At 40.4% G+C, this 17,464-nt stretch overlaps 1 protein-coding gene across 4 annotated transcripts in view; it reads right to left on the bottom strand.

The window, feature by feature from the left end:
• FEZ1 (fasciculation and elongation protein zeta 1) overlaps nt 1–17,464 on the bottom strand; it is a 43,194-nt gene that overhangs the window by 14,376 nt on the left and 11,354 nt on the right. For all 4 annotated transcript variants that reach the window (XM_073808008.1, XM_033861839.2, XM_033861840.2 and 1 more), the window contains exons 3-5: nt 15,513–15,612; nt 3,946–4,032; nt 1,880–2,048 (exon numbers count right to left, since the gene is read on the bottom strand). In XM_073808008.1, coding sequence (XP_073664109.1) covers nt 1,880–2,048; nt 3,946–4,032; nt 15,513–15,612 — 356 coding nt within the window. The remainder of the gene's footprint in view (nt 1–1,879; nt 2,049–3,945; nt 4,033–15,512; nt 15,613–17,464) is intronic.

The following is a 17,464-nucleotide window of genomic DNA, read 5'->3' as shown; positions in this document are numbered from 1 at the left end:
CCTAAGTGTCCATCGATAGATGACTGGATAAAGAAGATGTGGCACATATATACAATGGAATATTACTCAGCCATAAAAAGAAACGAAATTGAGTTATTTGTAGTGAGGTGGATGGACCTAGAGTCTGTCATACAGAGTGAAGTAAGTCAGAAAGAGAAAACAACAAATACTGTATGCTAACACATATATATGAAATCTAAAAAAAAAAAAAAAGGTTCTGAAGAACCTAGGGGCAGGACAGGAATAAAGACGCAGACATAGAGAATGGACTTGAGGACACGGGGAGGGGAAAGGTAAGCTGGGACAAAGTGAGAGAGTGGCATGGACATGTTATACACCACCAAACGTAAAATAGATAGCTAGTGGGAAGAAGCTGCATAGCATTGGGAGATCAGCTCTGTGCTCTGTGACCACCTAGAGGGATGGGATAGGACGGGTGGGAGGGAGATGCAAGAGGGAAGAGATATGGGGATATATGTATACGTATAGCTGATTCACTTTGTTATAAAGCAGAAACTAACACACCATTGTAAAGCAATAAAGATGTTAAAAAACTAAAATAAGAGGCTTGATTCTCCCTGTTGAAAATAAGGGAAGAGACTTCCCCTCTTCCTCACCTCCCTTATTTTTGTTGTTTTTTTTTTTTTTTTGCGGTACGCGGTCCTCTCACCGCTGTGGCCTCTCCCGTTGCGGAGCACAGGCTGTGGACGCGCAGGCTCAGCGGCCATGGCTCACGGGCCCAGCCGCTCCGCGGCATGTGGGATCTTCCCGGACCGGGGCACGAACCCGCGTCCCCTGCATCGGGAGGCAGACTCTCAACCACTGCACCACCAGGGAAGCCCCCCTCACCTCCTTTTTTCTTTCAGAATCTCTCTCTGTTTTTCAAATATATGTGCATCATTTTAATGGCTAAATAAGCCACTGGCCAGTCTCAGGACTCAGATGTGCTTCCTCAAGGACCTGGGAGCCACTGCTTTGAAAAGTCATCCCCAAGAAAGAAAACAGGGGCCTAACTTGCCACCTGACTCTAAATTGCAACGTTGTAATGGGTTGTGTCCAGTTAGCTGTAGACACGGGTTAGATTTCTTTCCAGTTTTGCAATCCCTTTAGTGGGTTGACTGTGACATGCATCAATTCAATAATGAAATTGTTTTCATTTTCTCAGAAAGAAAACCTCTACTTCTGTGGAGAGGTTTTCTGGGTGGGGAGGAGATTTTATTTCTTAATTATATTTCTGCAACGGTGGCCTTGGAACAAGTCACTTACCCTCTTGGAAACTCAGTTAGCTCAATCCTAATGGGGTTGGCACAGGCATGAAATGAGATTATGCATAGAAAGTTTTAGAACAGCGCCTGGCCCTCCAAAGCTCTCCAAAAATACGAGCTCTTATTATCATTACCATTTGTAGGTTTGTTCATTGATTTCACGGTAGCATCATTGTGAATAGTGGGTTCAGATTTCCTCTACTCGTTCTGCTTTAGTCTTGTTCTTTGGTTTGTTTTACCGTTGTTTTCATTTTTAAAAAAGTTTTATTGGATTATAGTTGATTTACACTGTTGGGTTAGTTTCAGGTGTACAGCAAAGTGAATCAGTTATACATATACATATATCCACTCTTTTTTTTTTTTTTTTTTTTTTTTTTTAGATTTTCCCATATAGGCCATTACACAGTATTGAGTAGAGTTCCTTGTGCTGTACAGCAGGTCGTTTTATCCTTTTAATCTTGCTTCCTCTCCCAGCAATGCTTCTCTCCTGATGTCCAGTAAGAAAGGTATTGCCAACTCCCTAGATCCGAGGTTCTCTTAGTGGCGTGTGAAGCATGTGCCCTGCCTGGCAGAGCTGAGTTTGTCCTCTGTGAGCCCGCCCCCAGAACTCTCACCTTCGTAGGACCAGTTGTTGTTGAAGGTCTGGGTCAAGGCCTGCATCTCCTGCAGGAGGACCAAGTCCGCCTGGGAGGAGGTTTCTCCCCCATCCTCCTCTTCTAGAACATCCTCTTCCTCCTCAGGGTCTGGGGAGTTCTGCATCATTTCCTCAATTTCCTCAATCACCTGGAGAAGGTACACAAGGGAGTGCTCACTCTTCTCTGCTGCAGGGACATCCCAGCTTGAATTCTGATCAGGGAAGGATGTTCCTAATTTGCTGTCTGTAAAATTCCTAAAGCAATATTGTTACTTAATAAATACTGGATAATAATAAAACTAGATCTGACCAAAGGCTTACAAACACTCTTCCTTTGATATAAAATCCTCTCTAATGTCAAACCTCTTCCAAGAACATCATTTAGATGAGTGCTTTTTTGGGAATAAACTGCTCTTTCAGGAAATGAAGCAGAGCTTCCTGGAAGGGAACATTTACTTCAATTTTCTGAGCACTTTCTTTCTAAGTGGAAAGACATTTTATCTACCCAACTCAAACACAAAATCCAGTCCATTCATTGCGATGATGCTTAAGATGGGAAAAAACCCAAAGTGTTCCTAGGATAACTCAAAATGGGGAGTTGCTTTTTTACATAGAGGAAAACAGCTCTTCCTCCAGAATTCACCTGGACAGGAACTAAAGCTGCCCAACAAAAGTGGAAATAAAGATAATGACATAATAAAAGGACAGGTAGGTTCTGGAGAGCAGAAAATCGATAAGAAACCCATCTGTAATCTAGACTCTTGTAGGGGACAGCTCCTAGAAGAGAGAGTAAAATTAGATAACTGCCAAGAGGAATAAGGCTGAACTACTTTGTACATTAATTGTTTACACATAAAGGAAATGGAATAAGCAAAGACCACTTCTGAAAGAAGCCATCCATGAGTCTGGTCAGAACAGTGCATCTATATATTTGTCTGTTCTCGATGCTGTGACGGACTCCATCTCCAAGGCCAACTGGTCTTTGAAGTGGGCTCCTTTATGTTAGGCTGGATCAAAGATAAAGGCACTTAGGTCCCCTCCTCTGGAATAATTTCTATTTTATTCCCAAGCTTTCCCATCTCCACTCACAAATTTAAGGGATACTTAGTTTTTGACTACTGCAAGCCACTCATGGAACATGAGCAAACTACACGACCCCCCTTTAGAATTTTATGGCTAAGCTTCTCTTTCAGAGTCATTATCATTGAACTTGTGTCACTGAATTGTATTTCCCCCCAAATTCACAAGGTAACTGCTAGCTCCTGTTCTTTTTAATCTGGTTCCTTTTAATCTCTTGATCCTTATCTGTTTATAGCCCACCTTTTTACCACAGATATGAAAGAGTTCCTTTTACTGAAAAGCATTTTCTGGAACCAAAACTCCTAGTGGAGCTTTTTCAGAACCACTCTGTGAAAACACCTGAAAGGTGCCTGCTCAAAGCAAGTGCCCATAAATAATTGTTGACTCAAAGGTTGAATAAGGAATCCAGAGACTCAGGAGTATTTTCCCTAAGTAACAAATTATTAAAACTAAAATTAAGTAACTCAATAAAATGTGAAACATTAGATCTTTTTTTTAAAAAAAAACAAGTGTTTCTAATACTTCTTTTGGAAGGCTCAACGTTTTCAGTGTTCTATGAAAGATGAGAAAATGTCCATCACTTGGAAGCCTCTTCTGCCATTTCTATTCTTGTAGAACAGCTATTTGGGACCCTTGTTTAAGTGTCTTGACTCCAAGTACAATGAGCTGCAATAAAGACACTTAGCAGGAAATGAAGGCAGTAAACGCTGAGCCCATCTCTGGCTGTTATCAAACATGGACCACATCCAACACACGTCAGGAATTACATCCCTAATTACAGCAGGTGCATAAACTGAGGCTTAAAGAGACATGAAATTTACCAAAGACACAGCCACCACAAGACCATACATTTTTCTACTGCCTGAAAGGGATGTGGCAGGTATGTATTCAGACTTTTTGTCTATCAAAGGAACTAAAAGTTCCAAGAACTTAGAGAGAGAGAGAGAGAGAGAGAGAGATTCGTACCTGATCTGCTGTGAGCAGAGGCTCCTCACTGATTCCAGAATAATGTTCACTCTTCTCATTGAACTCTTCCTCTCCTTTCTCATGGATCTGAAAGAGGTGTGGGGTGGGGGATGGAATTCTGATTGACCATCAGCAGAACTAGGATTCTCTCCAGTCTCTAGAATAGATGACACTGACAGAGGCCACTCTGGCCATCCCCTGTGTAAAGAGAAAATCTGAAGAGGTGTGCAGAGTTTCATCCAATTCCAAGCGTACCCTGTCCACACAGCACGCATCACTGGGTCCAGCTTAGAAAAAGACAATAAGGCATGTGTGGCCGGCACCATTCTGACCCATGGGGAGCAGAACTGTTCTTTAACCGACAGACAGGTCATTTTTACATGAACAAGGAACCTTCCTGAGGTGAGTAACAATGGCAACCAACTCCTGCAGCAAAGGCACACTTGTTTATATAAGGAATTTCAATCTGGGGATCGGTTTCCAGATTTTATTTTATTAGGCATTTAAAGGGGTGGGCTATTCCAGTGCAAATAATCATGTTTTTAAAATTTGATGAAATGTCATTGTGTCATTGGAATCTAGGCATGGTGTCGTAGCTGATGAAGGATGTACAGAAGCTCCGCTGGACATGCCAACGGAACAACCTAAGCACACCAACCAAAGGACAGACTCCACAGCAACAGCACATACTGAAACATTTGCCACGTGTCTCCAGATTTCCATCATCCCAAGTAAGGCTCTGAAAGCTCCCAACCCTTGAGATTCTAAATGTAGAAGTCCAGCAAGGTATTCACAGCATATCTGACTTTACTGTCGGTGTCCCAAGCTGGCCATAGCCTGGTTCAAAACCTGCACAGGATAAGCCCCTAAACCACCTAACAAGCTGTCTGTGTCCAGGAGTCTCGTTTGAAAGTCATTTAGGGTCTTGCAGGAAGTGCCTCAAGGAAATCTTCCTGCAGACACCTGTCATCCAGGAATCGATTTCACTTGCGCACCAACAGCTGGCGTGCTGATCTCCCTCTTTCCTGGGGATTACACTTTTCCTGTTCTAATTAGCACCCGCAGGAAACATCCCAGTTCCAATCCAAGCAATCATGTCAGAGGGAGTCCATCCTCAGAAACTTCTCCCCTCTTCCTTGAACTCCACCTTGGCAGGTACCCCCAACAAAACACATCACCTTCTGTCTACATTTGCTTAAAACCGGGACTATGTCATAAAGAAAAAATCAAATATATCTCAAAGGCCCCCTGCTCTCAACCTGGATAAGGGGTAGGACAGGGAGGTAATGGGATTATTTGAGGGGTTTTGTGCCAGATGGTGACATCTATTTCTGCTGTCGAACCCATATGCTCCTCTCTCCGCCAAGTCCACCACCTGTGGTACCCGCCTGCTTTCTGCAGCTCCCCACTGTGCAGAAGGAAACTCCTGTAGCCACGGTTTGTTCACAACTACTCTCACATAGCAGAACTTTCTTAGGGCTAGAAAGTCCTGTGGTAGAAGTTAGGCTCATGCTGGGAAACAAAGTTTTCTTTTCTGTTTGGATTATTTTTTATAAGCATCTGACAGCAAGTGTGAGTCTATAACCAGAATTCTTTTCATAGTAATTCGATTTTTTAAATGGAATATTTACATTTTCTGAGATGTGGCCAATTTTAGCGAGTTTACCTCACTGGCTGTTAATACTGCATCTTTCAACTACACCATCGCCCTTCCCAAGTCCTCCCTCTGAGCTCCAGGTGAAGGCAGGGGAGAGCTTTTAGGCATAGACCCTTCTTGCTGTTCAGACATTAGGGAAGCCAGGCAGCGGCATGGATGATCCCTAGTTAGAGCCTTCTCTCCCCTCTGGTACAAAGCCTGCTGGTTTGATTTTTCAGGCATGGGTAAAACGAGATTTGAAAATGAATTATAAGCTTGTGAAAGTTACCATGAGTTCGTAGTATCGTGGGAGCTATACCTAACCCGTATGTTCTCAGATCTCAGAAGTCTGCCGCTACAAAATGAAATAAAATAAAAGGAGACACATGCACAAAGTCCTCCCGAGAAAGCCCTGGCCCCTTCCCTCTTCCCCACGTGGATCTCTGCCATCCTCTGCTTTCACTGCATCTGTCCCTCTCCTTTTCTCCTCACTCTGTAGCTTTTGTTCTGGTTCCCTCATCTTCCTCACCCTCTCTAAGCCTGGTCCCATGTTTTGCCTCTATCTAGTGGACTCTGTTCTGCTCTTGTCACTTCTCAACAAGCCCTATTTCCTTTCAATGCTGTTTACAGACTCCTTCCCTTCCCTCTGTTCCTAGGACAGCATCTTGTACAGAGTGTGGAAAGCTGGTGAGAAAAGATTTTGGAAAATGACAGCATTTACGTATATTGATAACAGTATTCGTCATACATATTCATACACATATGTATACGGACAAGTGTATGAATACTCTTATTCTTAATATATGACACATGCAGAGAAACGACTGCAGGGAGTTCTTTAGCCTCTTGTGTGGAAACGAGAAGGCTGTCAAATTGGGGCTGAATTTCTCTGTAGACTAAATCTTCAAGTTGTCTCCATATTATTGAAGTGAACTATGGCTCTTCCAAGAAAAAAACCTCATTCTTCTGAGTGACTTCTTCCCAGAATTGAGAATAGAAGACCAAGATCCAGAAATGAGCCTGGCCATACTATTCAGCAAGCTGTTTCCTCCTCCTGCTTTCGGTAAACGGTGTGCCTTTAGGGCTGTAACTTGGTCACTTAAAGCTTAAAAATAAATGCAGAGACTCTTCCCTGGAGACTATGAGAATGCTAAATCTAGGTGCACGGGAGTCTGAGTGAGAGTTAAAATGACATCAAGTTCTTGTGTCCAGTAATGCCTATTAACCAGTGTTGTTTGTTAAAGCATTCCAGATGATGCCATTCACAGGAAAGGGAATTTCTACTGCACGATATTTCCCTCCCCTTACCACGACTGTTTCACATGGGTGGTTGTCTTCTTGACCAAATTTAAGAGATAGCGATACATTTTCACCTCCAGTCAAAAAGTAAAAGAAAGAGAAAAAATCACCAATATGTACCCAGCCCAAGGAAAGGGCAACTTAACCCATCTGTGTGGGTTAAGTCAGTGCTTCTATATGCCCAAAGGAAGATGCACCAGAACACAGCAAACAGCACGTGGCAACAAATACTTGTTGAAAGAAGGAATGAAAAGGAGAGGACTATCACCTCCTATATTCAGTCCCAGCTCCACAGATAAATGAGCTGCTTATTCACCTGAAAACAGAAGGATGTCACTTACTGTCCTAGACTCCCATTTCCTCTTGTCTAAGAGAACCACCATCTGCTATCAACTAAAGTTACAGGGATAAAAGAGACCATCTTTTACATCACAGTCAGGAACAGAATAGGTTCATTAACTGAAAAACCCAATTAAAAGTGGAGAATTGTGAATAATAGTCATACATACATACACAGCTCAAGCAGATTATTTTGACCTAAAAACATAAATGTACATTTATTCATTCACCGAGCGCCTAACGTAAGGCCAAGGCCTTTTCTTCCATCATGGGCCTCCGAGTAGAATTTCACGTAGTCTTTCTTGCATCATCCACAATACAACACAACTTTTGTTTCCTGTTTCTGTTTTTGAACAGTAGAAGGAAGGTACGTGGGAGATTGAGCACACGCAGTTATCTCCTGAAACTCTGCTAAAGTGAGAGTAAAGGGATCAAAAGAGAATGTCCCACAGGGACAAAGAGAACTGGAGAAAAGACAACAGCAAAAGAGATGCTAGAGGACTTCCCTGGTGGCGCAGTGGTTGAGAGTCCGCCTGCCGATGCAGGGGAGGCGGGTTCGTTCCCCGGTCCGGGAGGATCCCACATGCCGTGGAGCGGCTGGGCCCGTGAGCCATGGCCGCTGAGCCTGTGGGTCCAGAGCCTGTGCTCCGCAATGGGAGAGGCCACAACGGTGAGAGGCCCATGTACCGCAAAAAAAAAAAAAAAAAAAAAAAAAAAGAGATGCTAGAGAGCAGATGCCAACCTAGCATCCACTAAAAAAAAAGGTACAGCTATACAAAGAGGTATAACTAAAATTCCAAAGGTAGATATAAAATGGAATACCAAAAAGTATTTGATTAACCCAAAAAAAGGTGAAACAGAGGAACAATAACAACAAAAAACCCAGATGGAACAAATAGAAATGCAAGATGGTACACCTAAACACAAACTAGTAATGTTATGTTAAACGTTAATGAACTAAATGCTATGCAAGTGAACTAAACACAATAAACTAAAAAGCACAGATTATCATTGTCAGACTGAATATAAAAGACCCAACTACATACAATCTATAAAAGACACATTTTAAAGACGCAGATAGATGAAAAGTAAAAGGATTGAAAAAAATGTATACCTAATAGCATAAGAAAGCTGTTGTGGTTAAATTCATATCAGACAAAGCAGATTTCAAAACAAGGAGTATTACCAGAGATAAAGAAGGATATTTCATAGTGATAAAAGGGTCAATCAGGAAGACATAACAATAGTAAAAGTGTATGCAGTTAATAACAGAGCTTCGAAATATATAAAACAAAAACTGACAGAACTGAAGAAAGAAATAGACAAATCCAGGGTAATAACTGGAAATTTTTAACACTCTTGTCTTGATAATTGATAAAATAAACAGACAAAAAATCAGAATATAAAGAATCCAACCATACTATAAACCACCTTAATCTAGTTGACCTTTTTAGAACATCACAACCAACAATTGCCAAATATACATTCTTCTCAGTGATACATAGTACATTCACTAAGATACAACATGTGCTAGGCCATACGTCAGTCTCAATATATTTTAAAAGATTTAATTTGTACAGATTTTGTTCTCTGACAAAATTAAATGAGAAATCAATGACAAAATATCTATAAACATTCTTCTAAATAACCCATAGGCCAAAAAAGAAAGAGGAAACTGGAAAATATTTTGAACTGAATGATAATGAAAACATACCACATCAAAATTGTGGGATTCAGTTAAGGCAATGCTTAAAAGAAATTTTATTGTTTTAAGATGCTTATGTTATTACTATGGACTAAATGTTTGTGTCCTCCCAAAATTCATGTTGAAATCCTAACCCCCAATGTGATGGTATAAGGAGGCCTTGGGGAGGTGCTGGGGAGGGTGGAACCCTCATCAGTTAGAGTGTATTTCTATAAAAGAGGCTCCACAGAGCTCCTCTGTACCACGTGTCCTGTGAGGACATAGTCAGAAGTTGACAGTCTGCAAGCTGGAAGAGACCTTTTACCAGAATCAACCATGCTGGCACCCTGATCTTGGATATCCAGCCTCCATAACTGTGAAAAGTAAATTTCTGTTGTCTATAAGCCACCCAGTCTGTCGTATTTTGTTATAGAAGCCCAAATAGACTAAGATCATTTTTTTAAAGTTTAAAATATGACCTAAGCTTCCACTTTAGAAGCTTAAAAAATAAAGGGTGAAGTAAAACCCTATTTTAAATACAAAGAAGAATACAATCAAGTTAAGGGAAGAAATCAACATACTAGAAAATGAAAAAACACAGAGGAAAAAAAAAACTGGTTCTCTGGAAAGATTAATAAAAGTGATAAACCCAAAAACAGACTGATGAGAAGGGGATGAGGGAGAGGGACAGAGGAGAGAGAAAACACAAATCAACAATAACAGTAATAAAAAAGGGAACATCACTATAGATCTTACTAACATTAAAAGAATGAAAGAATATCATAAACAATTTTGTGGTCAATACTATGACTTAGATTAAATGAATAAATTCCTTAAGAAACACACTTTACCAAAATCATCTCAGGAAGAAGTGGAAAATCTAAATAGCCCAATATCTTTTTTTTTTTTTTTTTTTTTTTTTTTTGGGGTACGCGGGCCTCTCACTGTTGTGGCCTCTCCCATTGCGGAGCGCAGGCTCAGCGGCCATGGCTCACGGGCCCAGCCGCTCCGCGGCATGTGGGATCCTCCCGGGCCGGGGCACGAACCCGTGTCCCCTGCATCGGCAGGCGGACTCTCAACCACTGTGCCACCAGGGAAGCCCAGCCCAATATCTATTAAAGGAATTGAATCTGTAATCAAAAACTTTCACGGAGAAAACCCCTGGTCCAGATAGTTTCATTGGTGTAGTCAATCAAACATTTAAGGAAGAAATAATACCAATATAACACAAACTCTTTCAGAAAATAGAAGAAGAAAAATTCCCAATTCACCATATGACATTACAAGAAAAGAAAATTAAAAAGAAAGATTCCTCATGAACACAGATGCAAAAATCCTTAATAAAATATAAACAAATCAAATCCCACATTATGTGAAAAGGATATCTACCACAACTAAGTGGGACTTATCTTAAAAATGAAAGGTTGGTTTAATATTTGAAAATCAATTAGTGTAATTCATCACATTAACATTGATCTACATACATAAATTGTTTTATAGATTTAATACAATCACAGTTGAATGTCCAGCAAGTTTCTTTGTACAAATTGATCAGGTGATTCCAAAATTTATACAGAAATGCAAAGGACCTAAAATAGCCAAAGCAACTTTGAAAAAAAAGAACAAAGTTGAAAGTCTTATGCTTTATGTCAAGACATTATTATAAAGCTACAGTAATGAATATAGCATAATATTGGCATTAAGATAGACACATATATCAGTGAAACAGAACAGAGAATTCAGAAATATATCCACACATTTAGGTCAACTGATTTTCAACAAAGGTGCCAAGACAATTCAATATGGAAAGGATATTTCCAATGAATTATACTAGAACAACTGGGTAGCCATACACATGAACCCTGACATTAACCTCACACCATATACAGAAACTAACGTGAAGTGGATCATAAACTATATAAGAGCTAAAACTACAAAACTTCTAGAAGACTTAAGAAAAAACTCTTAGTGACCCTGGGCTTGGCAATTTCTTAAGTACTACATAAAAAGCACAAACTATTAAACACAGATGAATAAACTGGACTTCATCACATTTAAAAAACATTTGCTCTTCAAATGTACTGTTAATAAAGTTAAAAGACAGTCCATAGACAAGAAGAAAATATTTGTAAAACATACAACAGAAAAAGGACTATACCTAGAATATATGTGTTAAAATAAGTAAACAAAGAGGCTATTAGACTGAGATGACTTGAATGCTTCAGGAGCCTCCTAAGCAAACCAAAACCTCTAATGCCTCAAGGTTAAGAACTCAAACCCAAGGACAGCCACTCACAAACAGCCACCCAGACTTTTCCAGATGATACAACCACTCAAGCTACAGCCAATCAGATAATTCCTTCCTTTGCTTCCACCTCTTCTCTGTAAAAGTCCTTCCTCTAGCTCCTGTCGATGGAGCACTCCTACCCACTTTGGGTTTGGCATTGTCTGATTCGAACAGATTTTTGCTCAGGTAAACTCTCAGAAATTTAATATGCCTCATTTTATCTTTTAACATGAGGAACTCCAATGACTCATTACTAAGAACACAAACAGCCCTCTAAGAAAATGCGCAAAAGATCTGAACAGGCACTTCACCAAAGAAGATGCATGGGCTGTGAATAAGCACATGAAAAGATGCTTAACATCATTTGTTACCGGGAAAATGCAAATTAAAATAAGATACTACTATATACCCACTCAAATGACTAAAATCAAAAAGGCTGTCCAGGGCTTCCCTGGTGGCGCAGTGGTTGAGAGTCCGCCTGCCGATGCAGGGGACACGGGTTCGTGCCCGGGTCCGGGAGGATCCCACATGCCGCGGAGCGGCTGGGCCCGTGAGCTATGGCCGCTGAGCCTACGCGTCCGGAGCCTGTGCTCCGCAACGGGAGAGGCCACAACAGTGAGAGGCCTGCGTACCACAAAAAAAAAAAAAAAAAAAGTGAAAAAGACACTTACAATATGACTCAGACATCCCACTCGTAGGTTTTTACCCAAGAGAAACAGAGACATGTCCACAAAGACTTATACGAGAATGTTCATAGCAGCTTCATTCGCAATATTCAAAAGCTGGAAAAAAAACCAAATGTCCATCAACATGTGAATGAATAAGCAAATTATAGTATATCAATATAATGGAACACTACTCAGCAATAAAAAGGAATGTACGTAGATACATGCAATAAAATAGATGCATATCTAGATAATTATATTGAGTTTAAAAAATCAGACCGAAAAAAGAGTACATGCTGCGTGATTCCACCTATACAAAATTCTAGAAAATGCAAACTAATCTATGATGACAGCAGCTAGTTGCCTGAAGATTGGGGGGTGAAAGGGAAGAGTGATGGACATGCAGACATGCTCACTATCTTGATTGTGGTGATGGTTTCACAGACGGATATGTCAAAACCTATCAAACTGCACTCTTTAACATGTGTTGTTTATTGTATGCCAATTATCCTTCAGTAAAGCTATGATTAAAAAGGAAAAGTAATATACCATGACCAAGTTGCCTTTAATCTCAAGAATGCAAGGTTGATTTAACATTTGAAACTCAATTCACGTAATTCATTACATTGACATAATAAAGGAGAAAACTATATAATCATCTCAATAGAGGCAGAAAATGGAAATAATTCATCTTCAGAGAAATAACAAGAAACCATGCCACAATTTAAAGTCATGAGCTTCCAGGTCAAAAGGGCCCATGGATTATAATTCATCTGAATGAAAAAATAAAGCTCACTCTAAGGCACATTACTGTAAAAGAAATGAGAAAAGAAAAAGAGAATATTCTGAAAGCTTCTAGAGAGAACCAAAAGAGAGTCACATAGAAAAGACAAAGAATCAGAATGGATTCTAAATGGGGCTTCTCAATCGTCACTAAAAGCTGGAGGAAAAGATAATGATGGCTTTGCAATTCTGAGTAAATATTCACTTGCAGCCTAAAATAACTCTATCAAGTCAAATTCTCAATCAAGAGTATGATGGGAGAATAAAGACACTCTCATCTATTCTAACAAATATATTCCTCTCTACCCTTTCTCAAAAAATTTGGTGAATTTTTTTCACCAAAGCAAGGGAACATACCCAGAAAAATAAAATCATGGCAGTCAGAGGACAGGAGAGAGAGACATGAAGATTTCCCAGGACAACAGCTGTGCACCAGATCTAGAGTACAACCACATTAGTTTATAGCAAAAAGATGGAGGGTACTAGTTTGGATTTTTTTTTTTTTGATTGAATTGGAAGACTATCTGATTTTTTAAAAACATATTTTGAGATGTAGAGTTCACTCAGAGTTTGGGGTTGAACTAATGATAGATATACAGGAAGCTAAGCAAATGAAAAAACAAGGCAATTCTTCACTCCAGGTTAAATAAGAAGTCGTACAAGAGAGGAAATATTCTTATAGAACACTACATGATTCAGCAAGAAATAGTATTTACACAGTTACCCTAGTGTGTACTTGTAATATTGATTTAATTGGTGACAAGGGGGAAGGCCAAATGTGAGTATTTGAGGTGATGCGAGAGACTTAAATCTTATCTTCCATAATGGACAACAGCCAAAATTATTCATTTTAGATAATCAAAGAAGTAGTAACATAAATGTGTTATTTAGAAAATTGTAGGTACCCGCCAAAAGAAACAGCTATAAGAAGTCGAAGTGGTTGCCTCCATGGAGCCAGGAAAGATAAGTCAGAGACTGCTGTTTATATTTTTTGTTGTCTCGTATTATTTTAAAAGTATTATTTGACTTTTAAAATTACACACATGTGTTACTTTGATTTTATAAAAACAAAAATGACTGTCTTTGCAGTCACAACCCTACAGTTTCCATAACATTTCATGACATTAGTTACAGTCACAAGGACAAGCATGAACAGGTTTGGGAACAAACACAACTGATTCTTGGCAATGAATTAAGTGGAAGAAGAGATAAGACTTCCCAGAGAGAAGCCTACCAGTCGTGTTCATGCCGCATGCCAAGGGCTTTCGGTTGGCATGTTTTACAGAAGGAATACAGAGCACTGGTTATATAGCAAGTCGTTTAAACTGATGTCAGTGAAAAGAGCTTCTACTGTAATGAATCCAGATAATAAAGGAGGCTAAAATAAAACAACCTTAATCCATCCACTTTTGCTACGCCGTCCATTTCCCGTGGGTCAGATGGAGAATATTCTACAAGGAGCAGAGCTCAAGATCATCCTTCTCAGGGTCATTCAGTTTGCCCTGAAATATTAACCCTCTTGAGGGAAATCTGCAAGTGAGGATAAATTAGAGTCCTTTTGAAGGGTAGGCTATCTTATATATACTTTGGCTTAATCCACAAAATGAGTTGGAAAGGTGGCAAAGGAGATAACAAAGCAAAATCTGCCTTTTGCACCATGACGGACCTGATTTCATTTCAGTCACTAGGGTTATTCCATTATTGCCTATCTTCTCCTTTGCATTTTGGGTAAGTACTAAACACGATCCATATAAGTACCGCAAGAGAAAAAAAGCGCTCGGGAGTTCAAAACAGGACCTGAGACATCCCACATCCATGCTAAGTAGGGTTGAAGCAAATCTCTTTGTTTCGAAGTCTATTCTTGCGGTTTTCAGTATTTTGGATGGCTAAGTATTAGAAGAATTAAAAAGGGTATTCAGCCACCTTTTCAACAAATCGGCCAATTGCTGATCTCTTTGCTGTGCTATTTTGGCCAATGATCTGCAGAAATGTCGTCCAGTAAGGGAAATCTGGTTCTCGCTCTTCCTTGGACTCAATCCTGGAGCACCTAGAAAGATCAGATCCACCTCCCACCCTCATTTGCTGTGCGCACAGGATTGTGACAGCCCTTCCTGATAAGAAATTGTCAAATTTCCTTTATAAATGAAACTAGAAGACAAAGCAACGTAGAAACAGGCTTTTAGCAAGGACAGAGCCCTTACGTGATTTAGCTTTCTATATGTATATTCAGCTAGGAGGGGCAGTTTGGATATTCTGAAAGGTCACGTTCCATAACCTATGCAAGTCAACTCAAAATAAGTCTTCTCTTTACTTTTTCAGAAGTCTGTAGGCTACTTTCCTCTTCGGCATCAGTAACCACAGACCGTGACTCAGGTCCAGCCATATAAGTGCCTGTTTAATGAGTTTCATAAAGAATTCCTCCCCGTTGCATGGTCACCTCACTATTATCTGGGTACCCACTCTGGCCATTAGCCAGGCCCTGAGCTGGTCACAAGTCTGTCAACACTTTTTGATGGGACTGAACTGTCCATCTTAGATGGGAAACCCTGATTTTTTTTTTTTAACCATCATTATTCCAACACAAAAAAAGCCCATTATATTCACTCTCCTCTCTTACTTCAGATCACCTTATTTTGCGATGATGAGCAACAGAAGTGATCTGCATTTACAGTCTTTACAATCACTCCAATCACCTCATATACCCTGGATGTCCCCCTTCATCTTATTTTTCACTTCCTCCACAACTCCTGCTTTCCCAGCAATGATGTCGAGCTTCATTACATAATGGGGAAGACCGTTGCATTACTGAATGTTTTTCTAACTGGAATCCACAGCTTCTCAAGCCCTGCTAAGCTGGGGGCCCCAGAGAGGTACCTCAGTTTCAGAGCTGTTGCCATTCAGAGCCTCCACGTTTGGGTCCCTCCAGTCTTCTGAGAGTGAAGGGATGTAATTGTCTGTCAGAGCATCCCAAACCCTGTAAACAAAGAGAAGCTCTCATTAGCACACATCTGTGGCCTGGCCTGGCCTGGAGGAAGGAAGAGCTGGGCCAGGGGAGGAGAGAGGCTTCTGTGTGTGCCAGGCTGAGATCATCTGCCTTCCAGCATGCAGGAGCGAAGTAGCTTCAAAACTGAATTTCAGGCATTACCAGGAGAGAAGGAGCCAAGAGAAGAGACCCTGGCCAGGAGCCTCAGTGCCAAAGGTGTTTGCTTAAGAGAAGAGGAATTTCTCACCATTGAGAAACCAATGGTAGCGTCTACAAGTAAAACACCTCTGGCAACAGATAAACTGCCCCTGAAACTAAATCTGCCCCTCAACCAAATGGCTCCTGTCTCATGAACTTAAGAAATGTCCATGTTTCCTTTTTTATGGGCAGAGAAGAATGAGAAGAAGGGGAGGAAGGAAGAGAGAGATTGATCTGGGCAGATTTTCTGGCTGAATCTCATTAAGATCAGGGTCAGGCTTCCCTGGTGGCGCAGTGGTTGACAGTCTGCCTGCCGATGCAGGGGACACGGGTTCGTGCCCTGGTCCGGGAGGATCCCATATGAGGCAGAGTGGCTGGGCCCGTGAGCCATGGCCGCTGGGCGTGCATGTCTGGAGCCTGTGCTCCGCAGTGGGAGAGGCCACAACGGTGAGAGGCCCGTGTACCGCAAAAAAAAAAAAAAAAAAAAAAGATCAGGGTCATTGTCTAGTTTATATATACAGCTGGCCCTTGAACGACGCGAGTTTCAACTGTGAGCATCCACTTACATGTGGATTTCTTTTCCAATAGATATTGTAGTACCAATATTTTCATTTTACAGTTCTTCACTTTAACTAAGTGTGGAGGAAAGTTTGCGTTCGATTAGAGATCACAATATGTGGACTTAAAAGAAGTAGGGTTTGAGTCCTGCTTCAATTGTTTCAGCTTATTGCCCTTGTGGTTTACTAATTCCTTTGTTTTTGAGGCAGAAACAGCAGGAAATGGACTTTTCGAATACCCAGGGGGTCAGCACCCTTAATCCCCCATGCTGTTCAAGAGTTAACTGCCTGCAATCTAAAAGGTCAAGAATTAATTCCTTGACATCTAATGTAGGTAAGGGGATGATGCCAGTGCTATTAAAAGTTACTTATTACCCAAAATGTTCTAGGGATCCCAGGGTGGCACAATCCTGTCCTCTAGCAATGTAGAGTCTAAGTGTGCCCTGTCTCTATCATGGAGACTCCAAAGAAAATATATGAAAGGAACCAATAAATACACCACTGTCTACACAATTAGTTTTTAGTGGGGGAAGATGGGGTTCCCTTTATTACATTTCTTTTTTAAAGTTCTGATAGGTACATTATAGGAAAGGGTATTCTACAATTCTTTTTGCTTAACTCACTTATTTCAGAAAGATTTTCTTGGGGAAAAAAATGGGGAGGGGTTTGGGGAAAATCCCAAAGTCACAAACTCTCACACACAGGAAAATGAATAAATTAGTCAACACTAAGAGATTAATGTAAGTCAGTAAACCAAGCTCCTAAAATAATGAATGCCGTCCATGGAAGCCAGCGGCGCTTGAGTTAATATTAGGTAATGAAATAATGAGGGCTCAGTGCAATCTCCTTCAGGTGCCTATGCACATCAAACATGAATGATACCTGTGAAACAAGGTATAAGAAGGTACAGTTTATTTAGATATACTAATATAAGGAAAGGATCATTTAAAAATAAGCAACTATGTACACATACGGATCAAATCCAAAACATGACAAAGTATGGTGTAAGATGCTGAAAAGATAAGTGCACATTTTATATATATATAGCAAGATGTGTGTATATATATATATATATATGTATATATATA

This window comes from Tursiops truncatus, chromosome 8 (assembly GCF_011762595.2).
Source record: "Tursiops truncatus isolate mTurTru1 chromosome 8, mTurTru1.mat.Y, whole genome shotgun sequence".
In the NCBI taxonomy this organism is placed as follows: Eukaryota; Metazoa; Chordata; class Mammalia; order Artiodactyla; family Delphinidae; genus Tursiops; species Tursiops truncatus.
Note: the sequence above shows the minus strand (reverse complement) of the source record. Positions and strands in the feature narration are given on the sequence as shown.